General features: G+C 38.1%; 1 protein-coding gene across 1 annotated transcript; it reads right to left on the bottom strand.

Moving 5' to 3' along the window:
• Positions 1 to 6,570: 6,570 nt before the first annotated feature.
• On the bottom strand, positions 6,571 to 12,768 carry chst3a (carbohydrate (chondroitin 6) sulfotransferase 3a). Its single transcript, XM_046402105.1, has 4 exons — positions 12,570 to 12,768; positions 10,366 to 10,523; positions 8,956 to 9,504; positions 6,571 to 8,097 (listed from the first exon to the last, which is right to left on the bottom strand). The coding sequence occupies exons 2-4, from the start codon at positions 10,443 to 10,445 to the stop codon at positions 7,401 to 7,403; spliced, it is 1,326 nt and encodes a 441-aa protein (XP_046258061.1). The 5' UTR covers positions 10,446 to 10,523; positions 12,570 to 12,768; the 3' UTR covers positions 6,571 to 7,400.
• Between the last annotated feature and the right edge of the window lie 5,544 nt (positions 12,769 to 18,312).

An 18,312-nucleotide genomic window follows, 5' to 3' on the forward strand; every position in this document is an offset into this window, starting at 1 on the left:
ATTAAACAGAAATATAATGTGTGCAGGAACTCCTGCCAACCAAACATTTGGTGCAAATTATTTATACACTCGCTCAGAACTTGAACTGATTGGACTTCTCAATTACATGTAATGCATTCATTCATTCAACAGATATCGAATTTCTAAAATCTGTTCCCACTTAAAATCAAACTATTATATTGTCTTTTTAATTTCAATAAAAGTCACTTTACATTATTTTTATTTCTAATTTGTGAATATGAATATAAAATATGAATATTTATATCTTCTTTTATCTTAATTTGTACTTTATATGAACGTACTACTGCATTGAATGTACATTTTTGCATTTTTGTTTTAGCACATCAGTGTCAAAGAAAGGATGTTTTGCAACACCATGGTGATACAAAGTCATGTGAAATGTATACACCACAACAAAAAAAAATAATATGCAGCATTTTATGTTACAGCTGAAATGAAGAATAAAAGAACAAATACAACATTTCCAGGACATTTACTCTGAAAATCGAGACCCATACACAATAAAAGCAATGAGCAAACACAAAAATGTGGCCAGTTGTTAGTAAGCGTTTGTGCCGTTTGTTGTCACTCCACTCTCTGTCACAATGATGGAGTGTCTGTCTGACAGGTGCTGTGATTTCCCTGACTGCCCATTGTATTCAAACAACACAGGCTCCTCACACAGGAAGAACAGAGGAAAGAATGGTACAGGTGAGTCTGAAAGAATTTTCCCTCAAGGGGTGTTCACCTGACAGTTAAGGAGCATGTGTGTGTGTGTGTGTGTGTGTGTGTGTGTGTATTTTCACATTTATATTTATGTGCAGCTACTGGTGTATAAACCTTTCCCCACTAGAGGGTGTCTGGGTCAGAAGAAAACTTGTCCTGTAAACTGTGGTTAAAAATTCCTACTTGTGTTTCACACTCCTCATCCTCCTCCTGATAAGATGTTAAATGATGTTAAGATGTCTCCAGACCTTCTTACTCTTATTTTGTCCCATGATAATTCTAACTCATCTTTATCTGGAGTGCAGGTGTTGTGTTGTGCGATAATCCTCATGAGAGATTGTTCAGCATCATCCAAGATTACAAAGTAAGGGTACATATGTGTTAAGTCCAGCCTTGCCTGCCTGTCATTATTTGCGGATTAGTGCTGGCCTGCACTCTCTTTGATGTGGACATCTTTCACACTTCCGTCCCATTCAGCTCTAGAGACACCGTGGAGGGATCAGGGACGAACAATGAATTGAAGAGGAACAGGCATAAGCAGGAGTCATTTTCTGCTTTTTTTTCAGCTGCAGGAAGACTTCCCTTAACTAGGAAGATAAAACATCACAACAGTTGCCAAGGACCCACACACATGCACATGCACATGCACATATGCCCACATGCATATAGAACATACGTATATGCACTTCTGCATGCCCACACACAGACACACACGCTGCACAAAAGCATGTGTTCTGTATACACACTAACACAAGCATACAGACACGAGACGTGATGCTTGATGGTCTTGTGGGGTCTACTGCCCTCTGCAGGACACACAAGAAAAGAGAAAACAATGGAGTTTCTCATAGTATGGCCATATTATAGCCTCTAATGTTAACATTAATATAACCTTAACATTATTTATCCTGAAATGGAGTCACCAGAGATAACTACTAGACAAGACAAGGCAAAGTTTATGATTTTACTTTTGAACCATGTTTATAGAGGCAGTTCCTTTTTTGGGTGTTTCACAGAGTGGCCTATCTGTGCAAGGCCACAGTATGGCTGAGTGGAGAAACCTTACAGACATAAACACAAGGCCTCTTTCAGGCATAGCAACTCCAGAGGTATATGAGGGCATTCAGTGTTCCACCCCAACCACAGGATTTATTTACCTTCAGGCGAGGGGCAGTCAGTAAGAGGAGGTGGAGTGTACTTAGTGGAAGGTAGGGGTCCAGTGTGTGTGTGTGTGTGTGTGTGTTTGCATGTATATATGTTCTTGAGGAGAGGAGGGCAGGACGGGAGTGGCATAGTGATTGTGTGACACTGGGTAGCTTAACATAGAAAATGGATGTCATGATCCCGAAAGAAAAACTTTACAAAGCAGAGATAGACACCCAAGAAAGACACAAAAATCCTTCTATTTTAGGTGGATAGAGATCAAGAAACCTTTGTTTATACTTCCAAATACAGCGATTACCTGTCAAACCCCCTAGTGTGAGAAGACCACGCTCAGATGTTTAAGAGAGGAAGAACATGAACGAGAGCCAGAAAAGGGTTGATAAGGGCGGGGGTTGGGTTTCCTGTTTCCTTAGCTCTCTCTCCTTTCCCTTCTCATACACAGCACAAGCAAAGTTATTCAATCTGTGTGTGCATACAAGGATACTGTGTGCATCTGTACTGTAGTTTAATGGTATGACTGTCTAAACTAGTGTCACCCTTGCAGCAAGCAGTGCAAATTTGTACATCAAACTTTCTGGCCACCTTACGACTCATATGAGGTGGTCGTCTATGTAAAGGCCTGTAGGTCAACAGGCAGGATGCTATACACTGATTCACCTGTGTGTGTACAGTACATCATGCAGCACAAGTCTGTTTTCATGCTTTTATAGCCTACAAATGTTTGGTGTGTTCATAAGGATCATAAGCCACAAAAATAAATAAGCAAATAATTAAATAACAACAGAAACTAATTCCGATGTTCATGAGAATTTTGGAATCATAAATAAAGTCATTTGCCACAAAAGGCCAAACAGAAAAACAGTAATGGATTCATTGTGGTGCGCAGCTTCACTCCAGCTGTCTTTCATTATCATAGCTGCATGCTGCCCAAAAGGTTTCAGTTTTTGCAAACAGGAAACGAATCCCCAAATGTGAATATTCTGTCCAGACAGAGAATGTTTGAAGCTATTACATCTGTGTATGTCAATACATCAAGTAGATTACTACCACTGTAATTGCCATCTGGTACTAAACATGAAGATTTTACCAGAAGAACCAAGTGAGAGCTGACTAGTTTACCTTAAAGTTAAAGGTCTAGAGTGTAGAATACAGCAGCTTCTTGTGGTGCGTTTGCAGACTGCAACCAAATGAACACCATTTGTCTGACCCTCTCATACTACATTCGCTTAACAAAGGCAAAAATGCAAAATGCCATCTCCAGTGCCAGTGTTTTCTTTGTTTCCGGGCTACTGTAGAAACATGATGGTGCAAAATGGCAGATTCCATGGAGAAGGACCTGCTGTATAAAAGGTTCACTCTAAGGCAACAAAACACATTGATTTTAACAAGGCTACACTAATGAAAACATAATTGTGAATATTATATTCCATTTTTAGTTTAAAGAAGGTCATAACAATATAAATATTTGATTTGATTTGTGACATGTATGTACATGTTATACATGGTTAAATCAGTTAGATTCTCCATATTTCAGTTCATTAAAAAAAAAAAAAAAAAAAAACTAACGGTATACTATAGCATAATTTATTTCGATACACCAGAATGGTAAACAAAAACGATGAAAAAGTGTGACCTCTTCAAGTACCTTTGAAGTGGTCACAGAATCTGAATTTGTCTCTGTGCTTGAAATGATGTAGTTATGTAGTTTAGGTTGTGTTTTATCCACATGCTAAGTGAGCACTTTCAGAAACTACAAGATGTTGCCTTTCAAATGAAGTCTCATACTTGTATAAAGGCCTTACAGATCTTTCACAACTTTTCCATAAAAAAGTTTGGTGTAAGCGAAGAAAAAAGCCTACATTTTTGTCTGTTTGTGAAGTTAAATTCTAGGTTTCAGTTTTCAGATAATTTTTACTTTCAAGTGTTTCATTGTAAATTAATTTACAGTAAATAGTTCTTGCTCAAACATTTGCTTGCTCCAAACATTCACAAAGCCATTCATAACAGTTTTTAATGTGCTGTTTTGATAAGCATGTTGTCTTCCTATTATTTTTGATGAATTGTTGCTAATCACAAATGTATTACTTCCATCATGTGTTGGTATTAATGAAACTGTCAGGTGAATGGAGCTAGTGTGCCTTTCATATTCTGTACTCTGTTTTTGCATTCACAAACTACATGCGTGCAGTTGACAGAAGTGTGTATCATGTCAGTCTTTAGTTCAGGGTGCATGTGCATATTTATGCATGTGCTGGTAACAGAACACTTGAGACATAATGAATGTGTCCCTGAGGTTTCCTTAAGGAAACACAAGACTGGCTCTTTAGTGCCTTATGACCAAGAAGACATTTTCCCTTTTGCAGGATGGTAACATCTGTTGCTGTGGGAATAGTCAGCATCACAAATCAGAGAAAAAGATCTAAGGTTGAGTCAGCTTGGCCAACAGCTGTAAACTCTAAAATGCTTTCTCTCAGCTGGGGCATGAAGCAAACAGAAAGAATGCATGACCTGAATGAGCTCCCTGTTTCTTTTTTCTATATTCCCACTCAGCCATTTAGGGATCCCAGGCAACAGCATGCATGTGGATGTGGAGCTAGACTGAGACAATGAAACTAAGTGCACAATTCTGCAGTAATCCTCATGTTATCCATGCCATCCTCTGGTTCTATGCATTCAAAAGAAGAAATATTTTGAAAAATATAAAATAATTGTTGTGAGATGTTGTTTATCTGTTTATCAGGTTTATTTACTGGAACGCCCTCAGATGGAAAGGCAAAGATAAAGGAGCACAGAGAAACTTTTATACTCTTTGTAGTGATCTGTATTGTCAGATCAGTTAGTTTTAAGTTTATAAAAGCCAGCACATTTAGGCTATAACTAAAATCTTACAGGCTACCCAACAATGGATATAGCTTCATAGATAAAACACAAACATGCACAAACAATACAATTGAATTCAATTTATTTATATAGCACCACATCCCAACAAAAGTTGTCTCATGACACTTTCCAATTAGAGTAGGTCAAGAACAAACTCAAATTAACTCAAATTAATACACATTTAGGACATAACACCATGAGAATACCATAAAGACAGCGTCTATGCTTGTGCCCAGAACATCTCTGTTAAACTTCCTGTGCAGGATAGTTGATGGGACATCCATACTGCCGGAGAACCTTTGAGGATTTAAGATTGCCAGTGTATTTCAGCACACTTTAAAATTATGGTTCTGTTGAAAAAACATTGCATGTTTAACACCATTAATTACACATTTGAAAAAATACTCATGGTTTAATTTAAGAAAAACATAGCCATTTTAATTATTTCCAATATTTACCCTGGTGTGATTCATCTCTTGCTTAAACATAATCTGTGCTTTGGCCATTGGTTTCCTCTGCCAGAATAACCAAATGTGAAAAAAAGAAAGTTTTAGTACAGCAATTCATTGAATAAATGCTTTGGTAACCAATGAAATTGTTCCTCACTGCTTCAGTGAGGGTTAATCCTTTAAACTAAAACAGAGAAGAGCAGCTGTTGTCAGCTTACGTTAGATTAATGAATTAGATGAGCGAATAGTTTTCACACAAGTATCAAAACTCCCAAAGAAACTCCCCTAACCACTCTGAGCACAATCAAATTCTCCACCGTCCAGTTTGTTTGAAGCACTGACATGTAGCAGTACTCTCTGCAGAATTATCTGAATTTCTTGAACCCAAGAAATGACACAGATTCTGTGTATTTGTTTTAGCAAAAATTACAAAAAGACTCCTTAAAAACTTGATACATGGCTTGCAAACAAAATATTAATGTCTCAGGTTTTACTGATAAAATCAAGTTTTATGACCACACTGCTCAAAAATTTTAATCATTAGGCCAATGCATTGAAAATGATCTCAGTTCTTCACAAGTTTCTGTTATGACAGTTTTGGGAGGAAAATATTTACAAAACATGGCATTTTAATTGTCTACATTCAGAGACATGACAGACTTGCAGCTGACTTGCAATTAGCTGATGAAAAAATTTAAGTAACTTAACTTGGACTTTTCCTCAAGGACCTGAGAACTGACTTGGACCAAAAAATTAAACAGCTCTGCTTTTTACTTCTGACACGTTTTTCCAACATTAGTTAAAGCTGACAATAGCATCAGGTCTCAGTGATGATCTTGTTTCATTCAAACAAACGGTGTATGTTTGTAATGGATGAATAACTACAAAACTGTATTGCTTCCAAATAATTATTGCCACTCTAGGTATCTCTGGGTGTCATGAACTGACTACTCTTATTCTTCCAGCTTCACTTGGTATTTCACAGTATTTCTTCTATACTTCAGTAGTGAGTCTGGCCAAATCGAGGCCTGCCAGTTGTGATGTGTTCATATACTAAGTTAGTATAAGCCCACTACTATATGTGCCTCTAATGCTATCCCTTTCCTCAAGCAGCACAGCAGTTTCAGTAGTGCCTCTGTCAAGCTGAACACAATGTTGCCATTGAACTAGAGACACAGTGGATACCTTTATATACCATCAAGAGTGACAGTTAATGCAACAGCACCTGTGTTTCACTTAAAGTGACAGTAAGTAAAGTACATCTTAGGTACTATTTGTCACTAAAACCATCAACATACTCAAATCAAGTAAACAAGTAATGATTTTAAAGGGTGAGTATTTTGCAGTTCTCTACTTCTGGCAATTTTATTCCTTTGAAAGGGTAAACAATTAAAACGGCTACTTAAAATAAGAAAATTTGTTTGTGTATCCATGAACATTTGGCTGAAATCAGTGAATCAGATCTGACTCACCTTGAGATTCAAAGTGGCCTGTCGACAAGAGTAAAATGATACCCAAACTGCCCGTTTATTTAAACTTAAAGAGACAGTCCAAGAAATATATTATTACAACTATGACTACTGGCAACACTTGTATATTGAGGACATATGAAGATATTGAAATACAATCACGCACTCACTTTACCTCAGTCAGACCCATAAATGCCAATCAGATCTAAAGTGATAATATCAGTTGTCTCGCCCAGTGCAAACTAAAACTAAACACCAGGCTGAACTAACCAGGACGAAGCATTGTAAACCCCATGAACAGAAACCTCCTGTCTTTGAAAAACACACACAAACATCACTTTGTTTGTGTTTATCCCTGAAAATCTATCATCTAACTATCAATAAAATCTTACAAATTAGGCTTGATATCCATGCTTGTTTCATTTTAAATGAAGTACAGCATGTGACATAAAGCTTAAGGCTTCTCAGGGAACACAGCATGCAAATAAATATGTCTCTTTATCAAGTAACTCTTCTTTGTTACAAAGAGGCATCCCTGGCGAGTATGAAGTTTATTGTATGGCTCAAATCTTATTGTCAGCAGTAACACATTTTGTGTCTTCTATGGCATCTTTGCTTACGATGTTTGGTCTGTGCAATAATGGCTTCTCTTGGCTCTGATATGTCATTTCCGGGGTTTTGCAGATTCACAGCTACCTTTTTGACATCTGGATTAATGAAATGGTTTCTCCTCAAACAAACTGATGGACTTATTAATCAGTGTCTTTTCATCATCCACAAACTTGTACCCAAACAGATTCATGGTGGGTCCACACACTCTCTGCACGACCTGAGCCAGTGTAAAGGGAATACTAAATCTCCATTTCTCTGCCTGCTCTGATGAGTTCTTCTGGGTGGAGTAAATCCCACTAGCTACTTGAGTGGTCTGAGTGTTTTTCAGAATCCACTCCCTAGCTTGGGGACTAAATGGTATCCCTGTGAACCTGTACATTTCCTCTGCCTTCTGCATAGGGTAGCGGGCAATATCCTCATAACGTACCAACATATAGCGGTTCCTCAACCAGCGAGGTCGACTCAGTCCCACCTCTGCAGACATCCTAATTTGGTCACAGTTCCCTTTGAGCCTCTTCACTTCCTCATCATCTTCAGGCACTTGGCCATCCTGCGCCCAGGCCTTCCATGTCTGGTACTTCGAAGAGAAAGCCACCATGCGCGATGCTAAAATGGCCCGTGGGTCTCGGACTAACTGGATCACTCTCACATCTAGTCGAGGATCCTCTACCAACGGTTGCAATGTTTCCAGCTGGCGCACACGGACAGTCTTAATGGCGTGGTGTTGCTTGGAAAGGCAGGATTCAGACGCAAGGGTCAGGTTCAGTGGCCCGCAGTGACGCGTCTTACAATGATACCTAACACAAGACGAGAGTAAAATGAGTGGTATATTATTGTATAAGCATCTTTCATATTATTGTTCATTGGCTGTTACTGACATTATAGCCAATATACAGTATAATGCCAGTCTGCTTTCATTTGCAGTGCCTACAAACAGTATACACCCCTTGGATGTTTTCTCCTTTTATTGCTTTTACAAATGGAATCATGGTCAATATAATTTGTCTTTTGTGGCAAAAAAAGAATTACAAATAAAACCTTTAATGTCAAAGTGGAAATAGATTTCTAGAAATTAATGTCATTAATTGAAATTGGAGATCACCTGGGTGCAGTGAATGTGTCTCAAGTGATTGCAACAATTGCACGCAACAAGAGTATAATTTATAGTAGATGTTCCAAAAGTGTTCAAAGAGGAGGGAAAGATTATATGAGTCTTAACATACAGCTAGGGAATATTAAATCATCAGCTCATTATATCTTGGCCTTTCTTACACTCATGTTTGCTTAAACTACAAGTTATGAACTGCTTTTTTTAAAATACAAACATACAAAATTATCTGTTATACTACTGGATTGGCCATGAGAAGAGGGTAATTATTAGTTATCACTATCGACTGAAATGTATGAGATTCTAAAATAAAAGGGGGTAAGGAACTGTGAGAAAGACCCATGGCAGCTTCCTGAATCCTAAGGTGATGTCTTTAAAGGTCTTGTTTTCTGAAATATTGCAAGCCAAATGTACATTAGTTAAAGTAGTATTAGTTCATAGTTTTAAGAAACTAAGGGAAGACAAATGCCGCCTTTTTCAGATTAAACCAACATCATAAGTCGGACCAATAACAGTATCAAGTAAGTATCAAGAGAATGTATTATACCTCTCAAAGACATCTTTGATTACTGGGGTGCAGACAGGTTCCTCACAGAGCGACAAACTAGACTCTCTGCGGAAAAGAGCTGGGGTGATGTGCTCCTGAGGTGGGGGAGAGATGAACTTCTCGAGAGGAGAGAAATCACACAGGAAGAGTCCCTGGAGTACATCCCGGTAGATTCCTGCCAACACTGTCCCATTGTTTACCTCTGAAGCTGTGGTCAGCATGCGCTCAACATGCCACAGTGGCTCAAACAGATAGAACATATTCTCCCCGTGCTGGTTGAAAAATTCCCCCACAAACGAGGAGCCTGTTCGTGTAGCGGCCAAAAGCAATATGTGCTTAGGACCACTGCTATAGCTGTATGTGTCTAAATTATCTAGTTCTTCCTCGTCTTGCTCCTCAGAGAAACTTGAGTAATTCCCTGTTGTACCAGTGAGTTTGGAGAGCACCATTTTGAGTATCAGGGAGCCATTTTGGGTTGCGTTGCTGTAATCCAGAGGAGTCTGTGGGGTCTGCTGTTGACCCGGCCTCTGCATCAGTTTATCAGAGACCCTGATGAGACACAAAGTTTTCATTAATAAATATTGATTAACAACAAATGAAAGAAATAATAGAAAAATATTTCCATTTAGCTAACATTTTAAATGCAGCTCTTGTAAGTTTGGTCTACATTTCTTTAAATGAATAGTTTGATACACCCTGAAATGCACTTATTTGCTTGTCTGTGTGTTAGATACTAAGCAGCCAGCAAGCAGCTGGTTAGCTTAGCTTAGCAAAACAAATGGAAATAATGGGGAGAAGTTAGCTGGACATAGTCCATCTGTCCAAGAGTAATAAAATCCACTATAAAACAGCTGCTTTTGTCTTGTTTCTCCAATGTTTATACTAAAGCAAGCTAACAAGCTGCTGGATATTGCTCCATATTTCTGGTACAGATATGAGAGTGTTATCGATCTTCTCATCTAACTTACAAAGCAAATCCGTGCATTTCCCAAAATGTAATGGCTTTAAAGTTACAAGACAGTCTCTGGCCACTAGGATGCACTTCCACACAATCTCTACAGACTGCTACCTTTCTTAATATTTGCACTTGCAGTGTAAATACTGAGATGGAAACTAGACACAGTATGCAGGATTTAGGGCCCTGCACATAAGCATTTCCAGAGTAGAACTGTACTGTACTAATCATCTCTGTGTGGTCAGTTCTCAAGGATATTCAGACATTTCCCCTAATGTGGTTTCATCAGAAAGCCAAGATGAAAGCTTAGATGGACAGTGAAGTTGGGAGATAACGAGAGGCAAAGGTCTGGCTAGACTATACGTGAAAGAGACAGGGGTTTGAGCTACCTGAGGATATGGCACCATCCAGAGGAAAACAGTTCTTCTCTTACAGGCTGGTCCTCATTCTCTTACCTTGATAGGATGTTGCTTTCTTTCTCGATGATAACCAGGGCCAAGATGCAGATGAAGACAATTGCATATTTGGTCTTCATTCTTGAGTCCTGGCTTGGTAACTGGGCGTCTAGGGTCTAGTGTCGGTCATAGCTTCATGCAGTTGCTACAGCTTCATTCTGCAACAAGAAAGGTACTTCAGTGAAAACAGTGAAGACAAAAATAGTTCTTACATCTGGTTTATAATGATATCAGACATATATCATAATCCTTACACAGACTGTTTTTGGCTCAAGTCTTGAGGACACTTTCATGAGTAAAGAGGATGGATAAATACAATGTAAAGCTAAATAAGAGACCACTAAAAATGTATGTCCAACTTCACCATGAAATGATATAATAAACATGTCTCAGATGATTAAGAGACAACGTATCAGAGAAAGAGTAGGAGAGAAGATAAAAAGAAAAACAACCTGCTGTCTTAGCTATGAGAGACTGTTGTCTTATAGCAACACAACAAGCAGTCACACCTGCATTGATAAGAAACCTCAGGTTTGTACATCACACAAGAGGTTTTGTAAACTTACTTGCGTCATTTCTCAGAATTTACCAGAAAAAAATAATCAAGTTCTGAAAAAGAAAGTGTTGCTCTTCGGTAGGGCTTGAGTAAAGAAGAAGACAGAGTGAGAGAGGGGTCTCATGTAAATAGGGCTGGTTTTCAAAGAGAGGAAACGCAGTGGAACACTTTCACATGGCACTGAGTAAGGGGAGACGGTCGGTACTGAACACTCCTTTCTCTTTAATGTGAAGCCTCTTTAAAAACCTCAGATAGTGAATCCGATTTGTTACTTTACAGGTAAATTGGTCTCAAGCCTCAACATGTCAACATTCAAATAATCTCTGATGGAAAAACAGCTTGAAAATATCACACCAATTCTTGCATCATCAGTAGAAGTAATATCCTTCCAGTCTATTGGGAGTGTTGTGTTAACATGCTGTTTAAAGCTTATTGAGGCAGTTGGGAAGACAATCTACACGCATTGAGCAAATTAACTATTTTGACATTGAATTTAATTTCGAATGACCAAATTTCTTGATTCTGAATAAATTGTCTGTGGACTCCTTTATTTTATGTTACTGACAAATAAATCCCCCCCCCCCCCATTTGGACCTGTCAGGAGAGTGAATAATTTCTACAAAGCATATCATTAAGGGAAAAAAGACACAGTTTCAAAGCCGTTGTGGAGTGATTGTTTGCTCCGTAAGTAAATATCACCCAATTATCTGAGCTTAATACACCATAGCCGTCAAACTGTCAGGCTGAAGCACTTTAGCTGAGCACTTTTACATATTCAAGAGTCACTGGAGCGTTTGGCAAATCTGACTATCTACTCAAGCAGAAACACACATCACTCTGTTTATCATCTCACTACAAATTACATTAATGGCTGCCTTCAAAGCCTTGAAGCAGCATCTCACAGAGACACTGAAAGCTAAATTCCCACTGAAAGCTGCGCTGTTCATCCAGGGGGAGTAAGCAATTAATTCTTATAGGCAAATATTTAAAACCATTCGAATTTTTGTATGTTCCATTTATCATTTCCATGCAATTGATTGGTTTTAGTTTGGCCATTCTATGTGACATTTAGAAATAAAGAAAGCTACCCCCCTCTGTGTGGGTGTGCTATGGCCATTTAATACTACAGCAGTCATTTAGGGGGGAGGGGACTTTCAATTCAGGAGCATTCCGCCATCCCCACCACTGAACAAGAATAAATACAGATGAATGAATATTTCTGCATACTATTCATCTCTGACGCCCCGAGACGCGTGCATGATGCTTTCAAATACCCAAAGTTAAATCTGGGGGGAAAAATGATTGTGAGCAAGTGACATCTATGATTGAACTTATTGATTAGTGGACTACATGGCATACACAGCCTCCGTATTTCCACAATCATCATTTATACCTGCATCACATTAGACAGGCAACATACACTTCGCTCATGTATCATTTGACAGAAGTGTACAGTGGTACACTACACTATCATTATTCATCATGTAGTCTGTAGCGTTTTACGCGCACGGTAGCAGGATGTTTACAAGCTCTACCGTGTGCCGGTGGACGTACAGGGTTCTTTATTTCCTTTTTTTTTTCAAAAAGCTTTCAGTCATTGCCATAACGCACAAGATGTGGAGGTGTTCAGGTAGCGCGTGTTACAAACCTTTAGCTGGTCATTCTCTCTGCAGTCGAGCAAAACGTCCCCGAGCTTGTGAAAACACAGTATCGTCCCTTCGTAGCATCTTGCTGCATTGTCTCGGACGAGGACACACTGCTTCATTGTATCCTCGGACGCGGGCTCCTCTCCTCTGCCAGATAAATGAGAGGCAGCGCGGAGACTCGGACGTCGTGCTCACACATCGAGCAAAACGGACAAGAGGGCTAATATGTCTTTTGGTTGTTTTTTTTTTTTTTGTTTGTTTGTTTACTTTTGATTTAAAATTTAAAGTAAACGCTGTGTCAAATAGGTATTTGAATTAAATAAAAGAAAACGCCAGACGGCAGCACTGATCTGGCAAAAAAAAAATGAGTTTGTGTTAAAATAGCGTCGCTTCAAAACTTTGTGTCTTAACTTTCCCCATGTGCCGGACCCCACTGCACGAGCGAGCTCACTGTGACCACGCTTCACGTCACCACTCTCTCCCGTGTGGGACGTCCTGTGTGAAAGAGATCACGTGATCCCCAAATACCCTCCAATTTGGGATAAAGACCCCGCTTGTTTGAGAAAGAGCGTTCAGAATATATTCCACCTCACTTAAAACACTGCATGCTGTGGATGTACAGCCAATAGGCTACACTGTTAATTTAGGAGTTACTGTTATAAGATATGATATTAATGATGTTAAACTCAGCACTGTGACGGACACACTCACTTGTATATACAATGTACATATTGGCTACTTTTACACATTGTACATACCTGTATTTTTAAATTTTTCTTAAAAAATTTTGAAAACAGTTTTTTGTAAATACCTGTACTTAAGATTTTAGTTTTTGTTTTATCCTATTTTTATACTCTGCACTTTTCTCCTTTCTTGGTCGGGAATACTGCATGTGCAATTGTCTGTAGAAACAAGAATTTCCCTCCAGGGATTAATAAAGGAATTCTGATTCTGATTCTGATTCTGATATCCCATAAGATATTATTTATCCCATGCAGGGAAACTGTAGCACATGTCTGCTCCAGTTGGGGCCTATCGCATTCATCCCTCTTCATAAAATCTCCTTTAAAAACAAATGGTTTTATTGATCCTGGTCATGAATTGGTCTTAGTTTTCAGTTTATATTTGGTTTTATTATCATTTGTAACTTCTCTTAACTTGACAATTTGTCCTGACAGCAACCTTGTTGCTACCATAAGCCCACTTGAATTGAGTAGCTGACAGAGCAAAATAACCAAGGCACAAAGACATTGTAGTCCTTGCTCTGGGGATCGTGAGCTTTAGCACATGTCATCCCTGGAAAATCAGCCCTTATGGCACTGCAGATGCAGTCACACAAACCTGTGCCTGTCTTTTGCCATAATTAGTATCAGGTGGTGTTGGCAACATCTGTACTGTAGGTGAAACATCAGTCCTTTTCTCTCATCACCCCATTACCTCCCACATTATTCTGATAATTTTAAGTAACTCTGAAGTTCTACGATATGCTCCAGTTGTTGTATAATAAATGAATGACTGGATTCCATGTACTTACTTTAGTTTCAGGGTCCTGCTACTGTGCATGCTGGCTCACAGTCACATGACTTACTGGTCCACCCTGTAAGCGTCCATGTATTTGTGATATTGCGAAGAATATCTTGGAGTAACTGGTGTACTGATAATAACTGCTATCCATAAATGTAGATAATTGATTGATCAAAAAAAATTCTAATATTTTGGCATGTTTGAATAACAAAAGCAGTTAACAAAAGTGTTTTTCTAATTTAATTAAATTTTTTATACATTTATTGTCCAACAGCAAGTTTTCACCACTTGGAGGCAGCAGTGTAAAAGAATGCAAGGTATGGAGCATGTGTTGGAGAGGGACTGTCTGCCTCAGAGCACAGGCTTGGTTTCAGCACCAGCGGAAAGCAATATGTGATGCAACTTACTTTTACAATTTGTTTTATTATTTTCCATAATTTTAATGCACATTTGTATGTTAAATTGTAAAATTACAAACTATGAAATGCATTCTTAGATTTACATTTTGAAATCAGAAAATCTTTTTATTGACTTTAATTTTGTGAATGGTTTTTATTATTTATTTATTTATTTATTTTGATTCGAATACATTTATTTTACTATTTCAATCATGAAGTTTTTATTCCCTTAAGGTGTAACACAAGGTTCAGGTGATTATCGCTGCTGTTTTTGTTGCAATCAGAGTAAGACACATTCATAAATTATTTTATATATCTGCTGGTGGTCATTTGAGCCCATGATGCTTCCTGCAGCAGCATGTCATATTGTTTTAGGATTTTGCATGATTCTTGCATATTCACTCTGATAGTTCTCTCTGAGGTTTATGAAATGGAAAGGCTGTTAACCTAAAGCATACTCTACACGGAGAGATTAAAGGAGTGACCTAGTTTTAGAGTGGACCTGGACTAAAAGCAAACCGCTGCCCTTGGCAAACCACACTGGAGATTATTAATAATAATCCAAAATGGTAAAGCTGAATTGGGTATCTTGACAACAGGTGCTCTAACAGACAGGGCGGTTCTGTAGTGACAAGTACTGTAGGCAAATGATTTGTTTCCACTTTCTATTTTTGATCTGGTGAATCCCGTTTTTCCAAGTAAACACAGCAATTTTTTTTCATAATATTGAAAAAAATAAATAAAAAGAAGAATTTACCAAGACAGTATTTTGATTTTATCAATCTAAAAAATGAACTGATAATTTTACCAATTCTGCACAGGCTGCAAACTGCAGGAGAAGATGTTGAGTGTTTGTCAGGGAATGGGTATTTGACTTATAATGATACGTTTGATGAATATATGATGGGTTTATTTTCATACTCTTGGGATTCTTGTAATCCAAAATGTTCTAGACATCTTAGTGATAAACTGTTATTTGGTACATGATCATTTGATATTTTTATGGACCCTCACGTTTCAGCGACATGTACAGGACTGGAGCCAAACTATTTCTACTTGCAACTCTCTGTCAACATCACTTCTTGATAAATGGCCAAAAACGTGCTCCAGACTTTAAACACATAATTTAATCAGATGCAGCAAGTCCAAACATTGCTGAGGAGAGATTTTTCTCATGTAATAATCCCACATCATTTGAGGATAAAAGGTATTTAAATGTTTCAACTATGATATTATTATGATAACTGACTAAGTACACTACAAGCTGGTCTTTGTAAATAACTAGAATTAACTAGTATTAACTAACACTAGTATTTCGTTTGTATTTTTCTAGTGCATCATCACATATTTATTGAAGCGTTTTATATTTTTACTATCCACCTGAGTGCCTGAACTCAATTTGATGGAGACATGCACTTATTTTGCTTCCTTGAAATTGAAATCACACTATTTCATGCCCAAAAGACAAAGAAGGATAACATTATTCTTACAGTACATTTCCTAAACAGGTTAATACAAGATGCTTTACATAAGACACTAAGATGAAAATAGAAGACAGGACATGAAACTAAATAGGAAAGAAAAAACAAAAGAAAAAGCTGATGAAAAACTAATCAAGAGTTTAAGAGGTGAAGGACTGAAATTTATAGTGTAGATTTACAATAACAATGTGTAATTGAAGAAATGGCAGGCGAATAGGTTCTACATTGATTTGAAAGTAGTCTATACTATGCAGGATTTTTCTGATAAACAATGTATAAACTCAAACAAAAAATAATCCCGCTCAGTCATTCACTCATGACCCACTACAAATGTGTCTCCCCTGCATATATTTACTTATTTTTTCATTACTTTGCTGTGTTTGGGACATTTCTGGACATCAACACTTCCAGAGAAAGATATCTGATGGTTGAGTCACATTCCCAGGTCTTCAGATACCAGCAGTTTGGGTTGGTGGCACTCATGAAGGAAATTCATCAACAATTTCTCTCCACAGTTGCTCAGTGCTGCTCTCCATTCCTTGAATTGTTTTTGTTTTCATGTGGATAATAAACCCTTTAAAGATGATATCCTTTTAAAGTAGGACCATGACTGAAGGGGTCCATCTGGTCCATCAAGGCACAGTATGATTTGGAAACACTCTTCAGTCATGTCAGTGGCTGACACAAATATTTCAGGATACACTGAGCCTGTTTAGATATCGGGTTTGGCCTTGTCTATTGATGACAGTAATCCGAATCAAATGATGCACATGCAAGCTGAAGTGATAAGCATCTCCCTGAAATTTCCCTATGGGCAGCCTAATGGCTTTGTCCCCAACAGGAACAAAGAGGTCAGCATGTGTCGCTGTGATTGAAGGCACAGGATTAGAAACTAAGAAGATGACTACAGATGAGCAGTGAGCTTTTATCCGTATGATTTTTTTCTATGGAGTGATCATTGTGGAGACACTTGCACGTATAAGCTTCAATGGTGGGTTTTTATCACAGAATGTATGCTGATATATGTGAAGGTTTAAACACTGGTCAGGCTTGCTATGACAGATGACCACAGATCATCTGTTTTCTGGACTCACGCAATGTTAGCTGCACACAACATGTGCCCCGGTTGACTGTGTGTGTCTGCTTGTAGCAACGTTATGTGTGCTAATTGTGCTTTACATTTATTCCGATGGGGCCTGTGTGACCACAGACAGGCTCTGTGCATTACAAGATGAGGGGAGATTAGAGTACAGTGGGTTAATCTTTGGCCCTCCCATCTGCCAGGACTATGAGAATTAAAGCTGAAGCCGCAGCCTTGACCACCAACATAAAGAAGTAACCTGACAGGTGATCTTTTCTATAGTGATTGTACTGTTTGGCCATTGTGTGAGATTTATGTACATTTTGTGTCGAAGGGCATAAAAATCATGATGTGTCTGTGAATATTTTGCCCTGTGTGCCCTCTGAAATGAGTAGGTTTTGAGTCTACAATGTGTGACTGTACATGCAGTGAATTTGTCTGCTGCCAGAGGTCACACATCTTAAATCATATACTGATGTTCCTTAAAATGAATGCTGATGGTTGTCATTCTCTCTCTCTCTCTGTGTGTGTGTGTGTGTGTGTGTGTGTGCAACTTATCTGAAAGCAAAATTCATGCACCAAGCGGTCACTGAGCTCATACTAAATACTGTACATTCTACCAGTACGACTCAGATTATAAAGTAGATTTAATTTCAGTATGACAATGGACTGTAAAAGGTTTATTCATGTGTGTAAATCCCCTTGCATGCAACATCTTTTAGTGGTGTGCATAGGCACTATACAATGTTTTGTCTGTGTACATAACATATTATCGGTAATCACAAAGTAATTCGATTGTAATGATTTTATTTTTACGGTAAAAGTGTAAAAAAGGGCTAGATTTTTTTTGTTTCCCTTTACTGCAGTACAGAAAGAGATAATTTAACACAAGTTGTAACAAAGTACTTCGGATTTAATAATCATTATAAAAATCCATCCAAACAACTTAAACATATATTATTAAACAATATATGTTTAAGAAGAAAAGAAAGAGGATCAATGCATCATTTCACCACCTTCCTGTCTGGAGTATTGAAAAAGAGTTGTGCTAACTTGTGAAGCTGAAGACATATAGTTATCTTTTATTGAGCTTGTATTTGTGGAATGATTATCCTTGTCAAATGGAGCACCACTGGGTTTATATTACACAACAATTGTTTACAGTGTGCCTCTGGGTGGCAAATAAGATTATCAAACAAGAAGATTAGACAGCTTCAGTGCCCTAAAATATCATTCAGAAAGTCCCAGAAAGACATGAAGT

The sequence above is a fragment of the Scatophagus argus genome, chromosome 10, assembly GCF_020382885.2.
Source record: "Scatophagus argus isolate fScaArg1 chromosome 10, fScaArg1.pri, whole genome shotgun sequence".
NCBI classification, from domain to species: Eukaryota; Metazoa; Chordata; class Actinopteri; family Scatophagidae; genus Scatophagus; species Scatophagus argus.